This window comes from Camelina sativa, chromosome 13 (assembly GCF_030686135.1).
Source record: "Camelina sativa cultivar CO46 ecotype springtype chromosome 13, ASM3068613v1".
In the NCBI taxonomy this organism is placed as follows: Eukaryota; Viridiplantae; Streptophyta; class Magnoliopsida; order Brassicales; family Brassicaceae; genus Camelina; species Camelina sativa.
In genome coordinates, this window is record NC_141892.1 from 4,635,881 (window position 1) to 4,660,209 (window position 24,329).

Consider the following 24,329-nt stretch of genomic DNA (forward strand, 5'->3'; position numbering starts at 1 on the left):
ACAAGGAAGTCTAGATCTCTGGCACCAACGACTGTGTCATATAAATGTAAGGAACTTAACTACTCTTGTTAATAAAGAGATCATTCGAGGAGTACCTAAGCTTAAAGGAGAAGAAAATATGGTTTGTGGATCTTGTAATCAAGAAAAACAAGTTAAGATTCGGCACAAGAAGGTGCCTGAAGTTCAGTCAAAATCAGTTTTAGATCTGGTTCACATGGACTCAATGGGTCCAATGCAAGTTGAGAGCTTAGCTGGGAAGAAATATGTGTTTATGTTGGTAGATGATTTTTCTAGATAAATTGGGTTCGTTTCATTCGAGAGAAGTCAGATACAGTGGATAGCTTCAAGATCTTGGATTTGCAATTGCTTAATGAGAAAGGTGGAATCAAGAAAATACGAAGTGATCATGGTGGAGAATTTCAAAACGAATCAATGAGAGAATTTTGTGAACAACTTGGGATTTCACATCAATTCTCAGCTCCGAGAACTCCTCAACAGAATGGTGTAGTGGAGAGGAAAAACAGGACTCTTCAAGAAATGGCTAGAGCAATGATTCATGGGAATAATGTGCCTAAGAAATTTTGGGCTGAGGCGCTCAATACAGCTTGCTACATAGTAAACAGAGTGTATGTTCGAAGAGATACATCAAAAACTCCATATGAGTTATGGAAAGGCAAAACTCCTAATTTGAGCTACTTTCATGTTTTTGGATGCAAATGTTATATCTTGAATGACAAGGATTATCTTGGGAAATTTGATTCCAGAAGTGATGAAGGGATGTTTCTTGGTTATGCTGAGAGTAGTACATCATTTAGGGTATTTAACAAACGCACATGGACTATTATGGAATCAGTAAATGTGGTGTTTGATGATCGGTATGTTGCTTTAAGAGATAATGATGATTCAGACAGTGATGCAGAACAAGTAAATATTATTGAAGGACAAGAAGAAGATTCTGGACTAGACACCTCTGATCATGTTCCAAAATCTGAAGAAACAAAACAAGTACACAAGAATCATTCTGCATCAGATGTTATTGGTAACATAAATGAAGGAATGAGGACTAGAGGAGTGCAGATTGATTTGAAAAAGATGACTAGTCATTATGCAGCACCAGAAACTGTCTACTTTGAGTGTTTTGTGTCAATGATTGAACCAAGCAGTGATGATGATCGATCAGTTCTTGATAAATCGGGGGGTGATGTTCAAACCAAATCAGTAGGAGTTGAAGATTTCGCAGAAGACAAATCGGAATCAGCTTGTAATGATGAAATTGCATCTAACAATGTGGAAGAAGAGGTTCGAGATAAGGGCAAAGGAGTTGATTCGGATTCTGAGGATTTCAGGGTTGAGGAAGTCTCAGTGCAAGAGCAGACTGAGCGTCACACGGTTAAAAAGAGGAAGATGAAGCGAGGGTCTTCTTCCATTGCCAAGCGGTCTAAATCTGCAACTATTAGTGCTAAGAGTGTTCATGCACAGGGGAAGTTTAAATCTGATGTTTTTGTGTCCAAAGCAGCTCAAGCAAGGTATGCAGATATTTTTTCTCGGAAGGTTACAAAAAGAAGACAACTAGATTTTTCTCAACCAGATGACTTTGGGATTCTTGATAAGATTATGGATCTAGGGTTGCATTTTTCGGTACAAGATTTGCCTGTGTATGTCAAAGAGGTGGTTTGTGAGTTTTATGCTAATCTGCCAAAAGAAAAAACTAGGAATGGAATTCAAGTGTTTGTTAGAGGTCACTGGTATGAGTTTTCTCCTAGCGCTATCAATGAGGCACTTAATCTTGAATCATTGTCTCAAGAAGAGAAGCAAGCAGATGCAGCTGTAGATAGACTGAGTAAAAATGAACTTGCAGAAGTTCTGAGTGGTCGCGACAAGTTGCCTTGGAATCAATTGAAGGTTAGGGATCTACATGGACAAGTTGCAGCTCTTTTCATGTTGGCGAGTTATAATTGGGTTCCTTCGGTTCATAGGGATCATATTTCAATCGATCGTGCTCGAGTTGTGTTTAAGCTTGTTCAAAGAATTCAGTTTGATCTAGGACAACTAATTTATGATCAGATTATGGATATGAGTTGGACTGATACTACTCGGTGCGTAATATTTCCTAGAACCATTTTCGATATACTTAAGGTTCAAGAAGGTCCGCTTGAATGGTCAGATGCAGAAGAAGAAGTAGCTGCTGAGTTTTATACTAAAGATGTTAGGACTGGGCGAGCTTATGCGGTTAAACACAATTTGCTTCCTGTGAATGAAGACCCCACACCAGTTCGAAGACAAATGGATGAGGGATCTTCTTCGACTTCTAAGGTAATTCAGTTGGGTAGCATTCGTATGCCACAGGTTGGTCAAGAAAATGAGGAGAGTTCATATGCAGCTTTGGTCGACACAGCACAAGCTCTACAGAGACGTACTAAAGTAGTTCAGAGGCTCATACATAATCATCCACTTTCCAAGAAGATTTGAGTTGTTTTTAACTGTTGTTTTCTCAAGCAGGGGGAGAAGGAGAAGAAGCTGGTCTGAGATTCTGGGGGAGCTTTGTGTTTTCATTAAAACTTTGGAAGATTTTCGGTGATCATTTTAGTTCATTGTGTTTGGATGTTTGACTATGGCTTGATGATCGTTTTTGGTTTATGTTATGAACGTTTAAAGATGTTTGTTTTATATCTAAGCCAAAAATTCTTATGCTTGAGAAGCACAAAGTTAAAAAGGGGGAGATTGAAGATGCAGCATTTGAACAAGTGTTTGAACTACTCCAGAAGGACATGACTTTAATACGAAAACAGAGTATCGAGTGATCTATGTCGGCTATTATCAAGACTCATACAGATTTAGAAGGCACGAGAAGCTTCTAGAAGATTGAAGAGCTTCATGTTTACAATTGGAATGTAAACATGAAAAAAGTGGGAAATTTCCTAAACCATAAAGAAAAAGAAAATGGTCCAAATTCCTATTAGGATTAGATTAGGTAGTTTGCTAATTAAACAGCTAAAAACTTAAAAAAAGCAAGAGGTTTCTTAAAGAGAGTTTTGAGAGGGCAGAAAATTGTTTAGAACAAACTTGTAAACAGATTTTCTATTAATCAAAAGAGAGTTTAAAAAATATCAGATCATAAGTTCTCACACTTTCATCGGCAACCTTTTTTCGTATTAAAATAATCAAATCACAGTTATCTGCGTGGCTAAACAAATTTCCCATAATTTATCCGCTAGTCCATCAACAGTAATCACAAATATTCGTACAAGCTATGGCGTTTAAAAATTAGTATAAGATTCATGATCAAATCAAATAATGGCGTTTCTTCATTTAGAGGAAACAATGATGTTCTTGGATTTTTGTACAAAAGTGAATATTATTGGATCATGGGATTTTGTACTCGTTATTTCAAGTGCTGTTTAATTGGAATTTTTCTTGAATGGTTGCAGCCTTTTGTTGGATTTGCTGAAAACAATTACCTTTTTTTGGTAAGATGTAATTTGTTTTTTTTTTTGTCAAGCATATGTAATTTTTCTTTTTAAACTCCTCTGTTTACAAAAAAAAAAAATCTGGTTGCACAGTTTAGGGATTAGTAATGGTAGACCAATTACAAAAAGTTTCAAAAAGACATTTGGAATGTTCATCGCAACTGGTTATAGAATAGCTCAGTAAGTAGCAGTAAGTCATTGTTTATGTTTTGGCTTTAAGTATCCCAGAATGGGAAAACATTGACAACATCACACAAGATTGAGATTTTGATTTCGTTATTATACCCTTGGCCATGAACTCTGTTACTACTGCCTTTTTTTTTTGGCAAAATAAAGCCACTCTATTGCAAAGGTAAATCTATCAGTGTACGAGTAGTAAATAAACCAGAAAACAATAAAATTACAGTTATTGTGCATTAAACTGTTTACAGGGCTATCCTGTCTTCTCCGTATACCAAGTTCTTAATTAAACCCAACTAATATGAAAAACAACATTGATATACTTATACATATATATATCTCTAACATGTATCTGATCCCCTCCAAGCCTTGTTAATAGGAACCAAACACTTCCAAAGCATCTTCTTAAAGAGCAAGTCTTCTTCTTTTTTGTCACCGAACATGAAATTTGTAACCCACATGCCAGCTCTTATGCCCAGATTCTGCCTTCAAGGTTTAGGAGAAAGATTTTACCTTTCGAAAGGATCTCCCGCCTCAGCAGGATACTCAGCTGCAGCTACAGCTGCATCAATCTTTTCCCTCAGATTGAATTTCTTGGCGATCATCGGCCTTACATCTTCAACTCCAATTAAGCTTTCAAGAAATGGGAGCAAGTGAAGGAGTTCTTTATCTGACGGGTCATTAAACCAGCTCTCTATTGGCACCCCATTCTCCACTTGGAACCCAAATGCCTACACCATTGCATAAAAACAATAACTCAAGACAAGATGATGCAACAGCTTTAAAAGATAGAACTAAGATAATTCTTAATGGCGGTTGTAGGTACAGTCTAGAATACACTTTGTTCCCACACAAGTTCATAGATTTAGATAGCTTTTGCAAACTAGCTAATACTAAATTCTCTCATAGCATCTTTCATAGCTATTATAGTCATCCTATACTGAAAAAAATGTATCCTACAATTATCACTGATAAAAGCATCTACGGACCAGCTTTGGCTAAAGTGGCTAAACAATGTTGTATACCCATTGTGTAGAGGGATGATACCTGTGGGGAGTTGTCGACGATGATAACACGAGATAAATCACGCCCAAGGACAGACAAATCTTTTAGGTAGTTACCGTCAAAGAAAACACAGGAGTCACGGTACACTCTATGGCGAAAGAACTTTCTCTTAGGGTCAATCACGTTTAAAAGTTGCTCCGCATAAATACTTTGGCTAGCTGTAAAGATGACGATCTCAAAAAGACGGGACACTCTCTCCATAAACTCTTGGAGGTGAGGGCGGCACCGCACATACACCATATGCTCTTCTTCATTAAAATTAACAGGGAATGTGAAATCCACCTCATCACATGGTTCTAGACTCGAATGCACAAGAGTTTCTGCGAATAAAAAACATATATGTTATAGCAATAACAGAAATAAACAAAACAAACTCTTTCTGGTGAGAAAAAAATAAAACGTTACAACCTTAATCTTCTAGCCATATGTCGTCTATGGTTAAATCACATCAATACACAATACTGGTGAAAGACAAATATTTTTGTTCGATTAAAACAAAAGCTGAAAGGTAGCCTTACCATCAAGGTCTAGGACTAGAGAAATAGGAGGGCAGCTTCGGGTTTGTTTAGGAAGCAAGACCGGCCTAAAAGTTGGAACAACAGAAGACAAGTTGGGCAAGTTCTTGATAAACAGGTAAGGATCAAACTCGTCAAGTTCCTCATCCTCTTCATCCTCCATGGATACAGAGGTAATAAGGGAATCTTGGCCACGCTCATCAACACATTCCAGCTTAGAGCTCTTCATTGCTAGATAAATAGCAGAAACCGAATCCAAGTTACAATTTGAATCAACGGTACTTGTATCTAGAGCAAGCAATCGATCACAAGGGTTCTGTGCATCCAAATCCGGAGAAGGAGAAGGAAAGTCATCGTCTTCCATTAAAAAACCCTATTAACATCAACTTTGTAACTGAGTGAGAATAAGTCAAGAGTGCGTCAGCAGAACTCACAGCCTAATGCTCAAGACAAGAACTAGACATCTACAAGTAGAAGCTAGACTTCACCTCAGGAAACAAGTGAACGGATGAATCTCATATATTCCAAAAGAATCAAATCAATGATAAAGTTTTGAAATTTACCTTCTAGGAGCTCTCTTCACCTCCAGTATCTACCGAATAAACCGAGACACCAAGAGATTACTCAGATCTCGAGTCCTTCAAATTGCAAAAGCTAGCTCAACACACAAGGATAGTTCGTACTCTGTAGAAAGGGGAAAAAAAAAGACAGATCTTTGAATTAGAAAAGGAGCAAAGCCCTAGATTTAAAATTATTTGAAAAGATGAAAAAATTGGAGCCAAAAAAGAAACAAAAAATTCGAAAACTTTCATGGCGGAAAGTGACAGAAATCAATATTTTAACAAAATAGAACCGAACCGGAACTGATAGGAGATAACTCCCACGAAATCGATCGATTTCAGATAAAAAAAATTTCAATTTTGATATGTCTAGGGCTTTTTTTAATACCGAAAAAAAGGGGGAAATAAAAAAGACAGCTTTATATTCTCTTAGGAAAAAAAAAAAAAAAAAAAAGAAAACTTTGACTCGAAAAGACGATATCTTTCTCCGCAAATTTCTCTCTGCAACTACGAAGCAAAGAAACCCAGATTATATAATCTTCACTTAACCCAGAAAATAAACTGAGAAGAAGAAACAGAGAAAGGAAAGGAGATTTATAAAAAAAATTAAAGAAACCCTAGATAGGGTAAATTCGCCGGAAAAAGTACCTCCGATCAAAACGCTTTCTTCGTACTGCCGTCTTCTCTCTCTCTCTCTCGGAAATAAAATAAATTTGCTCGAAATGAAAACGAGATACGACACTATAGTCTTTAACATAAGCTAATGAAAATATTTTCATTTAAATGCCCCTCATACTTTATTCTTATTTCATTTGCACCTCAATAGTTTTAATTTTTTTAAACAAAGCCCATGAGTAAACCGGGAAATGATGACGTCACCGCCGGTTAGAAGGATACGGATTTCTGTTTAGTCTCCTCCTATTCCTATATATAGGATGATCTACAGTATTTGATTGGTTCTAGTTGGATAACTGTAGAATATTCAGTTTGGGTCATGATTAGGCCAGATTTATACTTACTACCAAACACATAAAGTTATTGAATGACGACGAGACGACGTGTGTTGTTAAGGTTATCCAAGTCCAGATGTTTTTTTTGTTTAATCCGTACAAAACTTTACTACGATAAACTTAAATAGTGAAAAAGTCAAAACAGAAAAAGAAATTTTTTTTAAAAAAAGGCAGATGAAAAAAGTGCTCAATGTTTCTTTTGTTGATTTACAAGTGAGTCAAGCAAGATGTTTCTGGTGATAAATAGAAAGAGACAGAGAGTAGCAAAGATTCATCAATGTTTTTGGTTTCTCTCTATAGTTAAATTAGTTATTAGTTAATACTTAATACTAATAGATACACAACATTTCAAGGTACTTGCGTATGGTTTGGTTTCAACTTCTTCTTATATATATATACTCTTTTGTTTTCTTTGTAGCCTTAAGAGCCTTTTTCAACTTCTCTCAGTCAGCTTTGAAACGTTGTACACAAACAAACATACACATTTAGAAACATAAAAAGGGTTAGATTGCAAAAGAAAGAAAAACATGAAACGGCGACGTTTGTCCTGGTCAACAGCGACAACATAAAAGAAATGGGATCATCGTCGTCGTACCCGTCAGCCTCAACCAAAGTTAAAAAAGAGAGATTCCGCCGCACGTTGTTCTAAATCGAAACAGCGACTCGCAAATAAATCCATTTTTGCCATTTTTTTTTTCTTAACCAGGCTTGTAGTTTGTATGTAATACTGATTTAAGCCATCTCAGAAAACTAAACTACCAAAAAAAGGCTTCACCTTTACAGTTTGCCACAATTCTTTAGAGAGAGAGAGAATTAAAAATGGTGTGGTTGACGGATCAACAGATCGGGAGATGGAAAAGGAAACGAATTTTGGTGGTGGGATCGTTTCTGTGTTGGTTAATCATCATGTTCATCACTCCCAAAGTTCCTCTTCGTCACCATCTCTTCGCCGATAAACGCAATTTCATGGGTATCATCAATCATCATAATATCATATCACTCTGTTCTCTTATCTCTCTCTCTCTCTCTATTTGTGTGTGCATGTGTGTAATAATAATAATAATGAGAGACAGGTGTTTTGATGTTGTTGTGAACAGGAGTGCCTAACACATTGAATGTGATTACCAACTTTCCCTTTCTTATTATTGGGGTTCTTGGTTTTGTTCTTTGCCTTGGTGGAAGCTTCTTCAATATAAGGTTTGTTACTTATTACTCTCTCTTTACATTTTGACATTTTTTATGTTTTCGTTAGTGTTTAACTTCTTGAATTGTTTTAATGTAGTTTGAAAGGTGAGATCTGGGGATGGACATTGTTCTACGCTGGCATTGCTAGCTTCGCCTTTGGTTCTGCTTTTTATCATCTCAAACCTGATGACAACAGAATCGTCTGGGACACTTTACCTGTTCGTTTTTTCCTCACCTTTACTTCTCCTCTGAACTTATCTTTTTTATGTTTATAGTTATGGAAAGAAAGCTTAAATGACTCTTTATGTTTGCACTTAGTTATGGAAATAAAGCTCAGATGAGTCTTTATGTTTGCACTTAGTTGTCTTCTGTTGTACATTGTGAACAAAACTTGTAAAGAATCTTTCTAAATCTAATGGATAGAGGCTGTGTGGAGGTTTTGGGTGTCAAGTTTATCAAATGGAAATGTTTATGAATAGCTGTTTCTTGATTAATGACGGTAATTGCAGATATTGATTGCGTATTCGTCGCTTTTCTCTAGTTTTTTGGTTGAGAGAGCGGGGGAGACAGTGGGACTGAGTTGCCTCGCCTTGCTTCTATTCACATCATTTCTCAGCGTTGCTTACGCCAGGTAACATTCAAACCGCAAATCATTACCTACCTACCTCCTCTGGTATATATGTTTTCAGTGGTGATTTTTTTAGTCAGGTTCGGATTGAAATTATATGTGTATTAGTTGATGGCAGAGTGTTTAATGATCTCCGGTTATGCATGACGTTCCAGTTGATTCCATGTCTGGTGATTCCCGTCATGACGGTTTTGTTACCTCCCAAGTATACTCACTCTAGATTCTGGCTCTGGGCAACAGGTTTTTTAAAACTCAAAAACCACTTTTGCGGTTTTTTTTGTTACATTTTGCTGCTCTCTTATAATTTCTGATTATTATGATAAATGAAGCGGCTTACGCTATTGCCAAGATTGAAGGACTTGCAGACCACAAAATTTACAATGCCAACCGATATATCATCAGTGGGCATTCACTGGGGCATTTGTGTTCAGCTGTGGCTACGCTTTTACTTACCATCATGCTTTTGTATAGAAGCATTCGGTTTCATAGGTAACCTTTTTCTACTGGCTTTCTCTTTCATCTTTGAGTTACTTGTAAGTTGTAACCTGAGGATTTTTTTTCATTCTTCTTGTGTGATGAAACCAAAACAGATTAGGTGATCTCAAAGGCCATCCTTGACATCCATTACTGACTCGAGAGGTTTTTTTTTGGTTTTCGGATGCTTCTGTATACTTTGTATTAAAGATTTTGTTGGGCTATTAAGTAGCTTTTTTGACACATGATCCCACTGAAAACATCGTTGGTTCGGACAATGAACAACTTTGGACTTGTAGTAACTAAGAAGAAACCAAAAGAATAATCATAATCCACAAATTCACCTTTTATTTTTTGGTCTTGACTTGTGACCTCTTCCTTCTTCATATTATTATCACTCACAGGTCACAACATTGAGGACTTTGAATTAAAGCACAGAATGTGAAAATCTAAAACAGCAATAGTATTGTGGTTCTGATTTCGAATAATCATACAATTCAACTAAATAGCAACAATGATGAGTAAATCTCACGTGTTCAAAGACCTTCAAAGAAACGCAAATGGTCATCGAATGTCTCAGCATGCCTTATCTTAGTGATGGACCCATCTTCTTCAACCTGCAAAAACAAAGAACACAAAATTGAAGACAATCAGATGAAATTCATGACAATTTCTCTCGGGATCATTCTCCTGACGAAGAAAATGTGTTGGTACCCAGTATTCCGGAGGACGCATTTTGAGATTGTAAGTGGAAGCCATGCTCATACAGTATGCACCAGCGTCATGAACCACCAGACCAGCTCCCTGTAATGGATACAAGAAACTCATTATATTCCACCTAGAGCTGTGGGCTGCCAAACAGAATCAGATCCTCATCATACCTGTGGAGGAGTGGGAAGCTCTCTGTCTTTGCCCAAGAAATCAGCAGATTCACAGACAGGACCTACTACGTCGAATTTGGTAACCTCTGCTTCAGGCGGTGGAGGAGAGACCAACTCAATGTGCTTTTGCATTAAGAAACAAGAACAAGAGGATGTTTAGCATAACTCCAAGAGAACAAAATCTGCAGATGCTGCTGTGAGTAGCATATTTGTTTTTACCTGATAAGCATCGTAAAGACTGGGACGGATAAGCTCAGCCATACTTCCATCAATCACTATGAAGTTTTTAGTTCCATTTGTCTTCACACCAGTTACATGGTTGACGAAACAGCAAGTGTTTGCAATCAGAGATCTCCCTGGCTCGATTATTAGATGCAGGTCTCGTGAATAAACAAGCTCTCTTACCTGAAACAGATCAAAGATTGTAAAGATTCTACCAATTCCAATACTTTTGAGCTCAGATGAATGAGAGATTTTTTGAGATGTTCTTCTTACAGTGTTGATGAGATCCATGGGTGTAGGAAGGACAGCACCGGCATGATAATAATCTATCCCTAAACCACCACCAATGTTCAAGTAACAAACTTCAAAGCCTTGACGCCGCATTTCATCAATGTATTCCACCATGAGAACCGCAGCATCTCTGAATATATCCACCTGGAATCAACATAAAAATATACACATATGTAGAGCTCAAGACTCAATATTTAATAGACGGAGCAAAAGCAAACATGGAAAACATGAACAGAAAACTATCCATATTCATCTGATTACATCAAACACACAACTTAAGTAACTAACTGGAGTTACCTTTGTAATGGTAGAGCCTAGATGGCAATGAACTCCAACAAGCTGAAGCTCTTTGGGATGTGCTTTCACCTCATCCAGAAACCATTGAAGCTTCTCGTTCCTGATACCAAACTTTGAGTTCTTGTTCCCAGTAGCTACATATGGATGCACCTGAAAATTGTATTAAACAGAAAAACACTCACTCATATCCACGCTGTGCAGACCAATTACATGATGCTAAAACATAAAAAGGATAAATGAAACCATACCTGAGGATCGACATCAGGATTGATACGAAGCAGTACATTGACCAGCTTACCAGAAATTCTTGAAGCTTCCACAATGTTATTCAAGTCAAACTCACTATCGACATTCACAAAAACACCTTCTTGAGCAGCTAGAACTAGATCTTCCAACGACTTGCCATTTCCATTGAAAATACACCTATTCATTATATATAACAAACACATAATCACAACACCATTCTACCAAATCAATGAATCATACCATTCATATCAACATCCTCACATTCTGATTCCATCAACAAGTCAAACACTATTCCAACTTTATTATAGGGATGAACTTTACTTAAAGAATCTTACTTTGAGGGATTGAAACCAGCACGAAGAGCAAGCCTGAGCTCATTCCCACTGACAAGCACAGCACCACATCCCAAACTCCTAAGATGCTCCAAAATCTTGAGATTGTTATTAGCTTTAATAGCGTAACCAATCACGGACGTGACTCCTTTCAACGCTTCTTTATAAGCCTCGACGTTCCTAGTGATCTGAGGTTTGCTGTATAAGTAAAAAGGTCTTCTCTCGACTGACTCCATGATATCCTCAACCTTAGTTCCTTCGCAATAGAGAAACCCATCTGAAGATTTCTTGAAACAGTGATCGAACGACGACGGCGCTGAAGCTTCCTTCGTGAGGGTTTTGGAGGAGTTTTGGGAAACGGCGGCGGCTCTCGCGGTGAGGCGTTTAAGTGGCTTCAAAGTGGATTTAAGAGACAGAATTGGGAGTCTGGAGAGTGGTGAGGTTTGATTCAATTGGTATTGGTTTAGAGTTCCACGGAGAGATGAAGGTTGAGAGAGAAGGTGAGTTGCTGCCGCCATAGCTCGATGATTTTGTGAGTTGTGTGAAGAAGTGGCGACTGAGTAGTTAACAGTAAGGGTTTCGAAAAAGAGTCAACATTACACGTGGCAACGGGTAGCTTTGGTCAGGTCCGGTTTTGGATATTATCCGGTATAACAAACTAACCAAACTAATCCCGTGATAACCGGCAGTGTGTAACAATTTCAATTTGGATCGAACAAATGAAAAAAAGGTGAATAGTGTGACTGTTTAAATTTAAATTTAATTTACTAATCCCTCCGTTTTATATTATTACTTGTTGTTCTAGACAATTTCACACATATAATAATTAAATTTTATATTTTACCTCTTATTAATACACTATTTCATTTGATATAAGTAATTAATAAGCTAAAAGTTAGGAGTAAAACTGAAAACTTTTATCCATAAAATTGCATCGTAAATACAAAACGACAAGTAATTGAAAACAAAAAATTAATTCTAGAATGACAAATAAAAATAAACGGAGGAAGTACTAAATTTTGTATATTAATCATTTTGCCTCATATCATATGTGTCATCTGTGAGATTGTAACCTCATCTTCAATGGGTCATATTGTAAACTGTACTTTTTATAGTTTCGTTAAAGGGAAAGGTGATTGTCAATGGGATCAAATCAGTTGATTCTCTCATCTAGCTTTCATTTTCTTTCGCCCTCAGCTTTGGGATGATTTGTGCTACTTATTGTTCGGACATGTTAGTTTTGTGTCCGTCGTAATTTTGTGTGTCGGTAGTCACTTGTCTCAAAACTGAAAAAAACATTATTGGAAAAATCTTGCCCTATTTAGCCAAATTATCGTGTAAAGTGAAGATGATCTAAGTATAAATATTATGCAAATGCATACTCGGTTATATTACAAAACAAAACAAAACAAAAAGTTACAAATAAGGTCCGAATTTAAAATAAAAGAAAAATTCAAAGAATAGAAAAGGAGAAGTACATAATATATAATTGATTAAAATGCTTTGTTATGCTATTTGTTTAAGTGTTTTCATGTTTTAAGATTGTTTTTGTGATATTTGTTTTAAGTGTTCATGTTTGAAAATTTGACAATGTAACTTTTTGGGTTCAAAGTAATGAAAGTAAGACGTTAAAAACAAACTTGACCATATGTTTATTGGATTGGAATTGGATCATTGGATCGGATGTATAAGACTTTATGGGTATGGAGGACACTTTGGCGAAGAAGGCTACAGTATATCTTATTCCCTTTTATGTGTACCATCGTTAATGTTTATGTACCTTGCTGGTCGGAACCACTTGTAGTTGTCCGACAAGGCTACTCTGTAATGCAGTTATCTTTTAATGAAAATGTGATGTTGAGTTAAAACTTTATGGAAATCGACACTTGACGGGTGATAATTGAAGTGGTGTAAAAGTCTTAAAAGTATTTAACAATACAGTACTTAGTTAGAGAGCTAGTATTGAATTATAAATCACGTTTAAACCTTGGGAATTGAGATCTCGAAAACAAAGGATTAACAAAAATTAAAAGCAGAGCAGCATTGCCGATGAAGCTATGAAGAAATAATTGACTTGGGATTTACTCTCTGAGCAAAAAGAGTTGTTTATTCTAATTACTACTTACTACAGTACATAATTAAATTTAAAACTTCGGATCCCTAATCCATTACTCCAATATCTGCACGCACTTAATTTTTTTTTAACCTGCACTGACTTAAATTCAAACTGATTCATTGCGTGCACTCTCTTTTTTTATTTCTAAAGAAAGAAAAAAAGGGGCAGTGAACTGCTACCACTATCACTCACTACAATGTGTCGGTGGATTATTTCTTCCAACAATTTTTAATTACATCTCCAAAATGTAACTCCTTTCCCCCATTTTTCTTCATTTCAATATTTGGATACATTATAACAATTTTATAACCCGAATTAAATCTATTTTAGTTACTAATAATATTTGAAAATTTTTGTGTGACTTTTCTTGTTTTTTTCGCCGGGAATAAATTCCTTAGTACTGAAAAAAAATTGATAATCTTGAAGATGAAAAAACAATTTACGTTAACAAAATTACACCTACTACACATCTGTGTATTAATTACTACAGTATTTGTTTCTCAGAAAATAATTTATTTGTGTATTACTTGGGGACACTGTGTGAATATATATAATCATCTACATTAATTATTTTTTTACTACCCAATGAAGATTCCACAGACATGGGCATGGAAGTCATGAACATTCAGAAAAATCTAAGTAAACAAGAAAAAAAAAATGAAAACTGAAAAAAACAAAATAAACAAATCATTTTTTAAAAACAGCAATAAATAAATACTTCCAAAAATTTTAATAATAAAACCAAAAATATTACTAAAATTTTAAATCTATTAAGATTCCACAAACAAAAAAAAAACTCTCTCTATTGTCTCTCTCTTTATCTCTCTCTCTCTCTCTCTCTCTCTTTGTTGTGTGAGCTCAGATCTGACCAGAGAAAGAAAACAATCGGAGAAGAAGAAGAAGAAAGAAAGATGACAGACCGAGTCTTCCCAGCTTCCAAACCACCAACAACCGCCACTAACGGAGTTCCACCACTTGGTTCCATCCCACCCCCACCAGCTCCCGCCGCCGTTACAACAACCAACGGAACAGCTAACCAAAAACCTCAAGTCTATATCCCAGCTAACCGTCCGGTTTACCGTCCTCAGCCTTACAGCCGCCGTCACCACCACCAATCTCGACCAACCTGCCGAAGAATTTGCTGCTGCTGCTGTTTCTGGTCCATTCTCATAATTCTCATCTTAGCTCTCATGACAGCGATCGCCGCCACCGCCATGTACGTGATCTACCATCCTCGTCCCCCTTCCTTCTCCGTTCCTTCGCTTCGTATCGGACGCGTTAACCTAACCACATCCTCCGATTCCTCCGTCTCGCATCTCTCTTCCTTCTTCAACTTCACTCTGCTCTCGGAGAATCCAAACCAACACCTCACTTTCTCGTACGATCCTTTCGTCGTCACCGTCGTGTCGGCCAAATCCGGTACGGCTCTCGGGAATGGAACAGTGCCGGCGTTTTTTAGCGACAACGGGAACAAGACATCGTTCCACGGAGTGATCGCTACGTCAACAACGGCGCGTGAGCTAGATCCGGACGAGGCGAAGCATCTGAGATCAGATCTGACGCGCGCGCGTGTGGGATACGAGATCCAGATGAGGACTAAAGTGAAGATGATAATGGGGAAGCTGAAGAGTGAAGGAGTAGAGATCAAAGTGAGCTGTGAAGGTTTTGAAGGAAGTGTACCAAAAGGGAAAACACCTGTTATAGCAACTTCTAAAAAAACTAAGTGTAAGTCTGATCTTAGTGTCAAGGTCTGGAAATGGAGTTTTTAGAAAATTTTTCTCTATTGAAATTTTTCTATTTTTCTATTTTTATGGATTTGTTAAACTTTTGGGAATGATCCAAAAGAAGATTTCTTCAGTTTGTTAGTTAAACACACACAAAAAAATTCAGAGAAGTCAGAGAGAGAGAGAGAGAGAGAGAGAGAGATAAGATATTGTCAAGTAGAAGAAGACCACAGAGAATTCACGGCTTCTAAGATTTTTATTTATAATTTTTGTTTGTTTGTTTGGAACTTTCTTGTTTTGAGTTTTATGTCTTTTTAATCGATACAAAAAAATAGTATAAATGTAATACTATAAGGGAATGAAGAGTACTAAAAAGCTGGAGATTGCAGCAGTGAGTTGTTATATATAGTGAGCATTAAAGTTAAAAAAAAGAAGATACATAGTAGTAGTAATTAAAACAGAACCTTAAAAATGCAAAAAGATGCCGTGGGGTTCGTGAAGAGAAAGAAGAATGAAGAAAGAACACAAGAGATGTGTTAAATGTGTTAGATGTTGTAGCATCATCATCATCTCTCTCTCTCACGCATTATACAAACACCATTTAAGAGTATGTGAATTCGTCTTTAAGCAGTTTGCAATATTTGCATGTTATAAAAATTAATACTATGGTCACTCCTACCTCCCCCCGATTCATGAATGTGTTATGTGGTGGGTTTGATACAACACATTAAATTATATCTTGCCATAAAAATCTACTAAAAGACAAGTTTTCCGGCCATACTGTCCTAAAAAATGAAAATAAATGGGTTCATTAACCTTCTTAAATCGTCTTTAAGTGCATATACAATACTAGTATTTTTTTTTTTTGGTGAGATCTTATCCAACTACGGACAATGTCGGTGTGACCAAAAACGAGAGGAAGGAATCTGTCCATGGCGCTACCCAAAACGGCAAAAAAAGTCCCTCATTTAAAATAAAAAAGTTGACAAAAATGTATTGTATTAGGTGCGTCTTAAAACGGATAAAAAGGAGAAAAATATTCAAATGTAGAGAGTGTTGTGGTGTGTAATTGGATCTAGGCCCAACTTGAACCAGTTAAACGAAAAATATCAATAAGATTCGTTGTTTTCAAATAATAAAAATCTGAAGCCCAAACACAAACAATGTCTTAAGCCCTTTTTTCACTTTTTTGCTTCACTGTTGGTTTTCCGACATCCTCTACTTCGCGGGGGCAGCGCGACGAACAAAATAGAAGAAAAAGGAGAAGGGACTATTCCGCCGTGGAAACCATTATTTCTCTGTCTACCTCATCATCATCACTCATTCGCTTCAACTTTTTGCTACACCAAAAAAAAATCTTATCGCCCCTTTTCGAAAAAGGAAGAAGAACTTTCAGAAAATATATATAATCTATGGCGGAGAAGCTCGAGCCGGTGAAGGTTTTGTACTGCGGAGTTTGCTCTCTTCCTGCCGAATACTGCGAGTTCGGTCCCGATTTCGCTAGATGTAAGCCCTGGCTCGTAGAAAACGCCCCCGATCTCTATCCTGATCTCCTCAAAGGTACCCTACTAATCTTTAGATCAAACCCTAATTTTTTTCTCAAAAAATCTCTTTGTTTTTTTTTTTCAACTTGATTCATCAGATATTTATGGGTCTGTTAAGTTTGCTGAATCTTCTTTTGTAAGCGGTTTAATAAGCAGGTCTTGATAAGTTATCATGTCATTGCTTGCGTATTTTGAATACTGTACTGTAATGCTGGATCGTTAATACTAACTAATGTGTAGAATTCTTTTGTACCCTTTTTTGCACTTCGGTTCTACTGGTTATGACTATCTTGATTTGATGGCTTACTAATATTTGAATTTGGATATGGATTTTAAATGTTCAGAGGCTAACGAGAAGGCAGCAAATAATGTTTCTGACAAACTTCAGTCGGTGGGAATCTCTTCTGGTGGTGCTGATGGGGCACAATCTTCAGCTCAGACCGGTATGTAACCTGTGTATATGTCTTCTTTCGCATTTTCATAATAAATCCCACTTCACATATATTTGCAAGGTTACTTACTCGCTCAATAGGGCTCTGCAATGTACTTGGTATATATATATTCTATTGGTGTACATGTATCTGTTACTTTACATTGCTTATGTACAATTCCAATTGAATGGCTGGAAGCATCTGTGGTGTTTCTCTTTGGCTGAGGGATCTGCAATCGAACTGTTAAACATGAATGAGTGATTTTTCTAGAGTTATTGATTTGGTGTTGATGCCTATGTTTGAAAGGATTTGGCTTTTTGTTGAATTTCTAATTAGTTAATCACTGGATTTTCGAATATATAGGTGGAACATCCAAGAAGGAGGAAGCAAAACGCCTACCAGGGGGAAAACTTAAAAAGAAAGTAAGTCATTTTGTGCAACCTTAATAATATTAGTATTAGCAAGTCTCCATGATATACATACTTCTTTCGATTTCTTTTTTCTTTTTTTTGGTCTTTCATGCCTAATTTTCTTATATGCTTATGGTACCTACATAGGAGAGACTAGAAGTGATTATTGAAAAGGTTGTGCGCAACAAGCGTAAGTGTATCACCATTGTCAAAGGACTAGAACTGTTTGGTGAGTTGTTTACTTCTTTTTGGTGAGATATCTTAGTATTCTTATTGGCTGGAACATGCCTCATTCGTTTGTCCTTTAAAATTTTGTTCTTCAGGGATAAAACTCAGTGACGCCTCTAAAAAGCTCGGGAAGAAGTTTGCCACTGGAGCATCAGTTGTCAAGGTATCTATACGAAGATGAATTACAAATCAAATATGCTTAATTGCTTAGACAGACTAGTGATACTGGTTTTGGCAGCTTATGGTCTGTAATGCTTTAGAACTGTTCAGTTTCTAATTTCAGAATATGGGCTCCGAAGATAACTATGAAATCTACTTATATCCGATTTTTGAACCACTCTGATTTTCAAAACTTTATGTTTTTCAGGGACCAACCGAAAAGGAACAAATTGACGTTCAAGGAGATATTATCTATGATATCGTTGAGTTCATTACAGACACTTGGCCCGATGTAAACATTACTTCCTTTTCTCTTCCCTAATTTGTTCTTGTTTGTAAATATGTTTCACAATCCGTTCTCATGATTGTTTCATTGCCATATCCAGGTACCTGAAAGATCCATTTTCTTCATCGAAGATGGGAAGAAGGTTCAGGCTGGTTGATGATCACCTTTGTCCTTGGCTGTTGGCATGGCGGGTTCATGTAGACGAGTTAGTTCCTGAGTTCTCTCTCCTATGTGTTTGGAGGAAATCGCATCGTGATAATAACTTTCAACATAACGTATAGTTGGATTATCATACTATTTCTTATTCGGGCTGCGATAATTCCAGACAGGTTTCTCCAAACATTTCTGTTTTTGGTGGGCATAAAATTTAAAATGCGTCTTGAAATGAATGTTTACTTCATCCGTGACCCTTGATCAGCTTTCACCATTCCGGTTTTTAGGCTCTAAATATACTCTCAGTGGCAAAATAGGTGAAATCTCGTCTTTATAAGCAACCAATAGAGAGTATTTAGAAACTTGGCTCTAAATAGGTTTCTAGTATTGGACAGCTAGATCCCAAACTAAACTAGGCTCAAGGAACCAAGTTTTTAACCATTACAATCGAATCCGTGTTGAGACATATACAACATTGAACCTGATACTGAGATTATATCCATCACATGGACAATTTGATCTCTAACTGTGCTTTAGTGTTTATTATATCAAACTCAACTAAGACATTAACTGACTCAGCAAAGCTGTTAAATTCGCGACCTAACAGGAACAACTGAACTCATGGAGTCTTGGTTACTTGTACTGATATCACCTGGCTCACCATCGTTCTTCGGATCCAATTTGAAGAATGAGAGAACAATAGAAGCAAGCTGATGCTGGTGAGAAGTGAATTCATGATCAGCTTCTTCAATAAGACACAGCTTATGATTCTTTATATATTTGGCAAATTCGGACGCTTCTGTTACATGCACGATCCTATCTTTTGACCCATGAATTGTCAAGACCCTGAAATTTTAAGAGAATCATCATTAGTTCCGCTATTAGAATGAAACCAAAAGAGACAAATCCTTAGTAGAAAGAATATAATGATAGACCTGCAGTTTTCATGAAGTGAGAGACATGCTTCAAGAGTATTGGTCGTGAGACGGTCCATTAGACTCTCTTCGGTTACCCGATATTCAAACTTTCCTGCAACGAAGAAAGGGGAAGGAGTTGCCTCTAACAGTACCGGTAAATGCTAAACACGCCAATGTTCCTTGGCTCTAACGATCACAAGACTAAAAAGGTGAACGATTTACCCTTTCTGTTCCTAACATCAATGAACCCATCCTCTTTGATTCTCTTGAAGTAATCCTTACCAAGCCGGCCTTCGATTCCTCTCTCAAGAAAGAACCGACCTGAGATATTTACAACAGTCTGCACATCATTGTACTTTGCTGCATACAAAAGCACTACATTCCCACCTGCACAATATTCAGTGACAACAACAACGCTTCAGATCTCACATATACTTTCTTGAAATTCAAAATCACAAAATCCATCTTAGTTTTATGTTTCTAGACCTTTGCTATGTCCAATAATCGTAGAAATCTCACGTTTATCTCCACGCAAGTGTTGCACAACAGAACGCAGATCTTCAACTTCACGACGATAGTTACCATACTGTAATGATCCTTGGCTTTCCCTGAATCCCCAAAAACATGAGTAAAAGCAACAAACACTTCCCCCACTTTAAAAGAGAGAAAGATATAAGCTAGTAAGATGGATTCATTCACCCGTTGCCAGCAAAGTCAAATCGAAAAAAACTAATCTTGGCTCTTTCAAAGAAATTAGCAATGGTGACCATGGGAATCCGATCCTACAAGGATATATAAACATTACAGTAAAAGCAATACAAAAATCAATTAATGAGAAGACATTGCAAATGATGAAAACTGATGAGAATGGTACCCAAAAGAAAAAAAGCAAACACCTTTGATGATTGAAAGCCATGGCAGATGACGACAGTTTCAGTAGAACCAGTATCTTGCAAAACTCCAATGAGTTTCTCGCCATGACTGTTCTCAATCACAACTCTTTGTTGTTGAATCACTGTGCAGTAAAAAAAAAAAAGAACACAAACAATGTTCAAGCAGCTAAAGATACAAAACTTGTTCTATGATCAATCAGAGAAGTGAGTCCAAATCAAACATTGAAAGCCCAATACAATATCAAATTGGTCCCTCTAGGGAACAATTGAACGTAACCCCACACATAAGTAAAATCCAAATGATAGAGAATGAACATAATAAAAAACACATTGGTACAATTTTTGGGTACGTTGAAAGGGTCATGGATTGAGAAAAGGAGATGAAGCTAACCCGAGTTGTTGTCGATTCGTTCATGGCTAGATTGATTCCGGCGAGTCTCCGACATCGTCGGAGAGAAACCTCGAAGCTTAAAGTTTCGATATGGCTCAGCTCTTGGTAGGTGACAAGATCAAAGTTTTTACCGATTAGCTTGTAATTAAATTAGGAACGCTAAATTGTTTTGTAGGAGTATTTAGTTACTTACTATGAAGAAATTATTTACCAAATATATCTCTTTTTATTACATTGTTTGTGAGCCAACGGTTTTATAAACAAGGTTATAATTTATTATTTTATTTTTATCACTAAATAATTGTAATTTGTGAGGGGTTATTTTAATTTATGTTTATGTAATTATTATGAAGAATAATTTGTTCAATCGTTCACCCTAGTTTAGTTTAAGAACAGATAAAAAGAGTCCATAAAATTACTGTCTCCTTGTTTTTAATCACAAATTTTAAGGCCTTAAATGATTGGATATACAGATAGTAGGAGAATTCTTTTAATACATTTGTCATAAACAAAGACCATCGACCAAGTTGATTAAACGTATACTATTAATCATAGAATTGACGACTTATGAATAAACCAAAGACATTTCACTGCAAATGATTTATTAATAAAAAGACCAAGGACCAAAAAAGCCTACTATAATCACTACAAATTAATTAAATATCATAATTCCGATTAACTATCCGGAGAGTTACTTCCACGATATTTCGAGCTTAACACAAAATTAGAAGTTGTTGCCACTGATGTCAACGCTATAATTAAGTTAAGTTCAAAAAAGAAAATAATTGACGACCCTATATTAATCCTTTTCTTGGCAAGATCCCAAGGATTCTTATAAACAGCCACACATATTGACATATTTGACATAAAGACAAATCCTTTTCGGAATCATCAGTTAATCCTGTTACGGAGTAAGACATATCGGCAATGGCTGAACATGGAAACGTCCAAGATCTTCTTCCAAACGAAGTGCTTAACCGGACTTCTTTCCATTTCCAACCTCAGAGAAATTGGCTCAACGGTTCTATTTCTTTCTTCTTCTTTTCCTTTTAGCATACAGTGTGGAAACTGTTAGTTTTGATGGTAATTTTGTGAGGTGACAATTGAGATGATCAACTGTTGTCTTAATTTTGTTTATGTCGCTGCTAATCCTTGGATGCATCTGAAGATCCAAACGGTAACTAAACCTAACTTTAAACTTGTCATACAAGGAACCCCCAAAAGTTCTTAGATGATGATGAATATTAATGTTACAAATTTTGTTTCAGCGCCAATGTATTACAAAGGATTCTACCATTTGTTCTACCAGTACAACCCTTTGGCCCCTGAGTTCAGTAGGAAGATCATATGGGGACACTCTGTTTCACAAGACATGGTCAACTGGATCCAACTGCAACCAGCCCTTTTTCCTTCTCAGTCCTTTGACCGAAACAGCTGCTGGTCAGGATCCGCCACCATCCTCCCTGATGGCAAACCTGTAATTTTGTACACCGGACTCGACGAGCCTGACAGACATCAGGTTACAGTTCTTGCTGAACCTAAGGACGTTTCCGACCCTTTGCTTCGTGAGTGGGTAAAACCAAAGCACAACCCTGTGATGCTTCCGCCAGATGACGTCCCCTATTACTGCTTCCGTGACCCTACGACCGCGTGGCAAGGGCAAGATGGGAGATGGAGAGTTCTCATAGGAGCTAAGCATAAAGATACTGAAAGAGGAATGGCGATTTTGTACCACAGTGATGATTTTATCCAATGGACAAGGCATCCGGTTCCTTTACTTTCATCACAAGTAAAGGAAATGTGGGAATGCCTTGATTTTTTCCCGGTTTCGCTCACTGGTAAAGAAGGCGTAGAGACTTCGGTGAACAATGCTAGTGTGAAGCATGTCTTGAAGGTCAGTTTTGAGGAAAAGATTGGAGGCAAAGATTGTTATGTTATTGGTACATACTCTTCCGAGACTGAGCAATTTTCTGCGGATTCTGAGATCACCAACACCAGTGCGGATTTGAGATATGATCATGGAATGTTTTACGCCTCAAAAGCCTTCTTCGATAGCGCTAAGAATCGGAGGATCAACTGGGGATGGGTTGTAGAGACTGACAGCAAAGAAGATCATTTTCAGAAAGAATGGGCTGGCCTTATGGTAAAAAAAAAATTTCTTTTTTTTTGTTCTTATGGTAAATAATATTTTATAGAGATTAGTTGTCAAGAAATTTGATGAACTGATTTGGTTTTGGCTTTAGTCTCTCCCCAGGGAAATGTGGGTGGACAGAAGTGGAAAGAGGCTGATGCAATGGCCAATTGAAGAAATCAACCATCTCAGGACCAGACATGTTACTTCTGATAGAAGGCACTTTGAAAGCGGTTCAAGATTTGAGATCTTAGGCATTACTGCTGCACAAGTAAGTTTTCGCATATTTGCTTTTAATTTGTTAGAAACCTCATAGTTTAATAGGTTTGTGTATGTTTATTAATTCCCGAAATTTTATGTAAGGTTTGAATATCTTTGTAAAATTCAGCTATATAAACTAAAGACTGTATGTGAACATTAGCTAAAGTATATATAAGAAATTCAAAAAAGAAAAAAGAAAAAAGACTCATTTGCCCAAATATATTTACACATTGTCTCTAGAATCAATCGGCTTGTGTATTACTTTTGTTTTAACTTCATCTTATCTTTCTCTTGTTGGTGTAAAAAGGCCGACGTAGAAGTGACCTTTGACCTTCCTGTTCTGGAAGATAATCCCCAAACACTGAATTCTGACAAAGTTGAAGATAAGCTTTTGTTTAATCGTGACAACTCTGATGGATGTCTTTATGGGCCTTTTGGGTTGCTAGCATTGGTCAGCCAAGATTTATCGGAACAAACTGCAATCTTCTTCAAAATTATTCGTTGTGGAAATGGCTATGCGGTTATAATGGGTAGTGATGAGCAGAAGTAAGATTTCAACTTTGATCTATATATAAAAAAGAATTTAGGTTGTGTAAACCTGATATTTGTTGTAACAAATGGTAATGTAGGTCTTCGTTGAGAGACAACGTGCATAAATTTACGCATGGGACATTTCTAGACATTGATCCAAGACATGAGATGATCTCATTAAGATGTTTGGTGAGTTAGATTTGGCCTTTTTAGAACGAGATTAGATTCTTTTCACCCTAAAATTTTAATCTATCTAACAAATTTTAAACCTAGCTTGCATAACACTTTTTTTTTTCATATATAGGTCGACCACTCCATCATAGAGAGCTATGGAGCAGGAGGAAGAAATGTAATAACATCTAGGGTTTATCCCAAATTGGCAATTGGTGAAGCAGCTAAGCTCTACGTGTTCAATGATGGAACAAAGGGTGTGACCATGTCATCTATGGAAGCTTGGAGCATGAGAAATGCCCAAATCAATTCAAACGCAATTTAATTAATCATTAATAATGATAACATATCCTATAATAATCTTTGGACTGCCCCATAGATGTTTCGTGGCTTGTCATGAACTGCTGAGTTGTTTTAAGATCTAATGGATTTCCTGAAATCTGTATTCTTACTGGTCTAATTACTTGGTATTAAACTATTAATAAAGAACACAGTATTCTTATTGGTGTGATTAAGTGGTGCTTTCAACGACTTAAGGCTTAAGCAATATGATGCCGTCTCCTAGTTTTTAATACAAAACTTTAAAGGATTAAATTATTGAAACTTGAAAGGGTCTTTTCCAAAACAAAG

General features: G+C 36.7%; 7 protein-coding genes across 14 annotated transcripts; 4 read left to right on the forward strand and 3 right to left on the reverse strand.

The window, feature by feature from the left end:
• Positions 1 to 3,847: 3,847 nt before the first annotated feature.
• On the reverse strand, positions 3,848 to 6,684 carry LOC104735200 (uncharacterized). 3 transcript variants are annotated; one of them, XM_010454942.2, is made up of 5 exons: positions 6,436 to 6,684; positions 5,791 to 5,911; positions 5,231 to 5,600; positions 4,695 to 5,032; positions 3,848 to 4,378 (listed from the first exon to the last, which is right to left on the reverse strand). In XM_010454942.2, exons 3-5 carry the CDS (start codon positions 5,589 to 5,591, stop codon positions 4,157 to 4,159), a joined length of 921 nt encoding a protein of 306 aa, XP_010453244.2. In that variant the 5' UTR covers positions 5,592 to 5,600; positions 5,791 to 5,911; positions 6,436 to 6,684; the 3' UTR covers positions 3,848 to 4,156. The 3 variants fall into 3 exon arrangements, with proteins under 3 accessions (XP_010453244.2, XP_010453246.1, XP_010453245.2); XM_010454944.2 differs by having other exon boundaries at positions 5,231 to 5,458; positions 6,436 to 6,577; XM_010454943.2 differs by having other exon boundaries at positions 5,231 to 5,621; positions 6,436 to 6,577.
• A 672-nt stretch (positions 6,685 to 7,356) lies between these two features.
• Positions 7,357 to 9,436, forward strand: LOC104735201 (uncharacterized). 4 transcript variants are annotated; one of them, XM_087481373.1, is made up of 7 exons: positions 7,357 to 7,767; positions 7,895 to 7,994; positions 8,080 to 8,200; positions 8,524 to 8,613; positions 8,729 to 8,850; positions 8,940 to 9,099; positions 9,201 to 9,436. In XM_087481373.1, exons 3-7 carry the CDS (start codon positions 8,169 to 8,171, stop codon positions 9,226 to 9,228), a joined length of 432 nt encoding a protein of 143 aa, XP_087337499.1. In that variant the 5' UTR covers positions 7,357 to 7,767; positions 7,895 to 7,994; positions 8,080 to 8,168; the 3' UTR covers positions 9,229 to 9,436. The 4 variants fall into 4 exon arrangements, 2 of the variants coding, with proteins under 2 accessions (XP_087337499.1, XP_010453247.1); XR_015578025.1 differs by having other exon boundaries at positions 7,393 to 7,767; positions 8,492 to 8,613; positions 8,766 to 8,850; XR_015578024.1 differs by having other exon boundaries at positions 7,395 to 7,767; positions 8,492 to 8,613; positions 8,719 to 8,850.
• On the reverse strand, positions 9,413 to 11,969 carry LOC104735202 (diaminopimelate decarboxylase 2, chloroplastic). The gene is made up of 8 exons (XM_010454947.3): positions 11,357 to 11,969; positions 11,024 to 11,198; positions 10,776 to 10,925; positions 10,461 to 10,622; positions 10,185 to 10,370; positions 9,966 to 10,088; positions 9,799 to 9,888; positions 9,413 to 9,701 (listed from the first exon to the last, which is right to left on the reverse strand). The coding sequence occupies exons 1-8, from the start codon at positions 11,869 to 11,871 to the stop codon at positions 9,621 to 9,623; spliced, it is 1,482 nt and encodes a 493-aa protein (XP_010453249.1). The 5' UTR covers positions 11,872 to 11,969; the 3' UTR covers positions 9,413 to 9,620.
• A 2,043-nt stretch (positions 11,970 to 14,012) lies between these two features.
• On the forward strand, positions 14,013 to 15,480 carry LOC104735203 (NDR1/HIN1-like protein 13). The gene has a single exon (XM_010454948.3). It carries the CDS (start codon positions 14,381 to 14,383, stop codon positions 15,236 to 15,238), a length of 858 nt encoding a protein of 285 aa, XP_010453250.1. The 5' UTR covers positions 14,013 to 14,380; the 3' UTR covers positions 15,239 to 15,480.
• A 756-nt stretch (positions 15,481 to 16,236) lies between these two features.
• On the forward strand, positions 16,237 to 18,651 carry LOC104735204 (translation machinery-associated protein 22). Its single transcript, XM_010454949.3, has 7 exons — positions 16,237 to 16,753; positions 17,082 to 17,180; positions 17,532 to 17,590; positions 17,726 to 17,807; positions 17,902 to 17,969; positions 18,174 to 18,257; positions 18,352 to 18,651. Exons 1-7 carry the CDS (start codon positions 16,606 to 16,608, stop codon positions 18,406 to 18,408), a joined length of 597 nt encoding a protein of 198 aa, XP_010453251.1. The 5' UTR covers positions 16,237 to 16,605; the 3' UTR covers positions 18,409 to 18,651.
• Positions 18,652 to 18,804: 153 nt separating this feature from the next.
• On the reverse strand, positions 18,805 to 20,801 carry LOC104735205 (putative uncharacterized protein YDL057W). Its single transcript, XM_010454950.3, has 7 exons — positions 20,606 to 20,801; positions 20,218 to 20,336; positions 20,021 to 20,103; positions 19,808 to 19,929; positions 19,544 to 19,708; positions 19,340 to 19,433; positions 18,805 to 19,250 (listed from the first exon to the last, which is right to left on the reverse strand). The coding sequence occupies exons 1-7, from the start codon at positions 20,658 to 20,660 to the stop codon at positions 18,992 to 18,994; spliced, it is 897 nt and encodes a 298-aa protein (XP_010453252.2). The 5' UTR covers positions 20,661 to 20,801; the 3' UTR covers positions 18,805 to 18,991.
• A 666-nt stretch (positions 20,802 to 21,467) lies between these two features.
• LOC104735206 (beta-fructofuranosidase, insoluble isoenzyme CWINV6-like) lies at positions 21,468 to 24,207 on the forward strand. Of its 3 annotated transcripts, none has more exons than XM_087482843.1 (6): positions 21,468 to 21,626; positions 21,874 to 22,748; positions 22,849 to 23,007; positions 23,305 to 23,543; positions 23,627 to 23,717; positions 23,833 to 24,207. In XM_087482843.1, the coding sequence occupies exons 1-6, from the start codon at positions 21,533 to 21,535 to the stop codon at positions 24,022 to 24,024; spliced, it is 1,650 nt and encodes a 549-aa protein (XP_087338969.1). In that variant the 5' UTR covers positions 21,468 to 21,532; the 3' UTR covers positions 24,025 to 24,207. The 3 variants fall into 3 exon arrangements, with proteins under 3 accessions (XP_087338969.1, XP_087338971.1, XP_087338970.1); XM_087482845.1 differs by lacking the exon at positions 23,627 to 23,717 and adding an exon at positions 21,774 to 21,782 and having other exon boundaries at positions 21,533 to 21,626; positions 23,305 to 23,398; positions 23,833 to 24,009; XM_087482844.1 differs by lacking the exon at positions 21,468 to 21,626 and adding an exon at positions 21,702 to 21,782.
• Positions 24,208 to 24,329: the final 122 nt, after the last annotated feature.

What these genes read in the sequence shown, in the direction of transcription:
- LOC104735204 (XM_010454949.3), top strand. Translation starts at nt 16,606, where the DNA reads ATGGCGGAGAAGCTCGAGCCGGTGAAGGTTTTGTACTGCGGAGTTTGC. An exon ending in CAAAGGACTAGAACTGTTTG is followed by an intron (nt 17,808 to 17,901) that starts GTGAGTTGTTTA and finishes TTTGTTCTTCAG; the next exon opens with GGATAAAACTCAGTGACGCC. An exon ending in TTACAGACACTTGGCCCGAT is followed by an intron (nt 18,258 to 18,351) that starts GTAAACATTACT and finishes TGCCATATCCAG; the next exon opens with GTACCTGAAAGATCCATTTT.
- LOC104735200 (XM_010454942.2), bottom strand. Translation starts at nt 5,591, where the DNA reads ATGGAAGACGATGACTTTCCTTCTCCTTCTCCGGATTTGGATGCACAG. An exon ending in TCTAGTCCTAGACCTTGATG is followed by an intron (nt 5,033 to 5,230) that starts GTAAGGCTACCT and finishes TTTTATTCGCAG; the next exon opens with AAACTCTTGTGCATTCGAGT. An exon ending in TCGTCGACAACTCCCCACAG is followed by an intron (nt 4,379 to 4,694) that starts GTATCATCCCTC and finishes GCAATGGTGTAG; the next exon opens with GCATTTGGGTTCCAAGTGGA.
- LOC104735205 (XM_010454950.3), bottom strand. Translation starts at nt 20,660, where the DNA reads ATGTCGGAGACTCGCCGGAATCAATCTAGCCATGAACGAATCGACAAC. An exon ending in GATTATTGGACATAGCAAAG is followed by an intron (nt 19,709 to 19,807) that starts GTCTAGAAACAT and finishes AATATTGTGCAG; the next exon opens with GTGGGAATGTAGTGCTTTTG. An exon ending in TCACTTCATGAAAACTGCAG is followed by an intron (nt 19,251 to 19,339) that starts GTCTATCATTAT and finishes TTAAAATTTCAG; the next exon opens with GGTCTTGACAATTCATGGGT.
- LOC104735203 (XM_010454948.3), top strand. Translation starts at nt 14,381, where the DNA reads ATGACAGACCGAGTCTTCCCAGCTTCCAAACCACCAACAACCGCCACT.
- LOC104735202 (XM_010454947.3), bottom strand. Translation starts at nt 11,871, where the DNA reads ATGGCGGCAGCAACTCACCTTCTCTCTCAACCTTCATCTCTCCGTGGA. An exon ending in CCATGGATCTCATCAACACT is followed by an intron (nt 10,371 to 10,460) that starts GTAAGAAGAACA and finishes GATCTGTTTCAG; the next exon opens with GTAAGAGAGCTTGTTTATTC. An exon ending in AGCTTCCCACTCCTCCACAG is followed by an intron (nt 9,889 to 9,965) that starts GTATGATGAGGA and finishes TATCCATTACAG; the next exon opens with GGAGCTGGTCTGGTGGTTCA.
- LOC104735201 (XM_010454945.3), top strand. Translation starts at nt 7,617, where the DNA reads ATGGTGTGGTTGACGGATCAACAGATCGGGAGATGGAAAAGGAAACGA. An exon ending in CGATAAACGCAATTTCATGG is followed by an intron (nt 7,768 to 7,894) that starts GTATCATCAATC and finishes TGTTGTGAACAG; the next exon opens with GAGTGCCTAACACATTGAAT. An exon ending in CTCAGCGTTGCTTACGCCAG is followed by an intron (nt 8,614 to 8,728) that starts GTAACATTCAAA and finishes AGTTGATGGCAG; the next exon opens with AGTGTTTAATGATCTCCGGT.
- LOC104735206 (XM_087482843.1), top strand. Translation starts at nt 21,533, where the DNA reads ATGGCTGAACATGGAAACGTCCAAGATCTTCTTCCAAACGAAGTGCTT. An exon ending in AAGAATGGGCTGGCCTTATG is followed by an intron (nt 22,749 to 22,848) that starts GTAAAAAAAAAA and finishes TTTTGGCTTTAG; the next exon opens with TCTCTCCCCAGGGAAATGTG. An exon ending in TAGGCATTACTGCTGCACAA is followed by an intron (nt 23,008 to 23,304) that starts GTAAGTTTTCGC and finishes TGGTGTAAAAAG; the next exon opens with GCCGACGTAGAAGTGACCTT.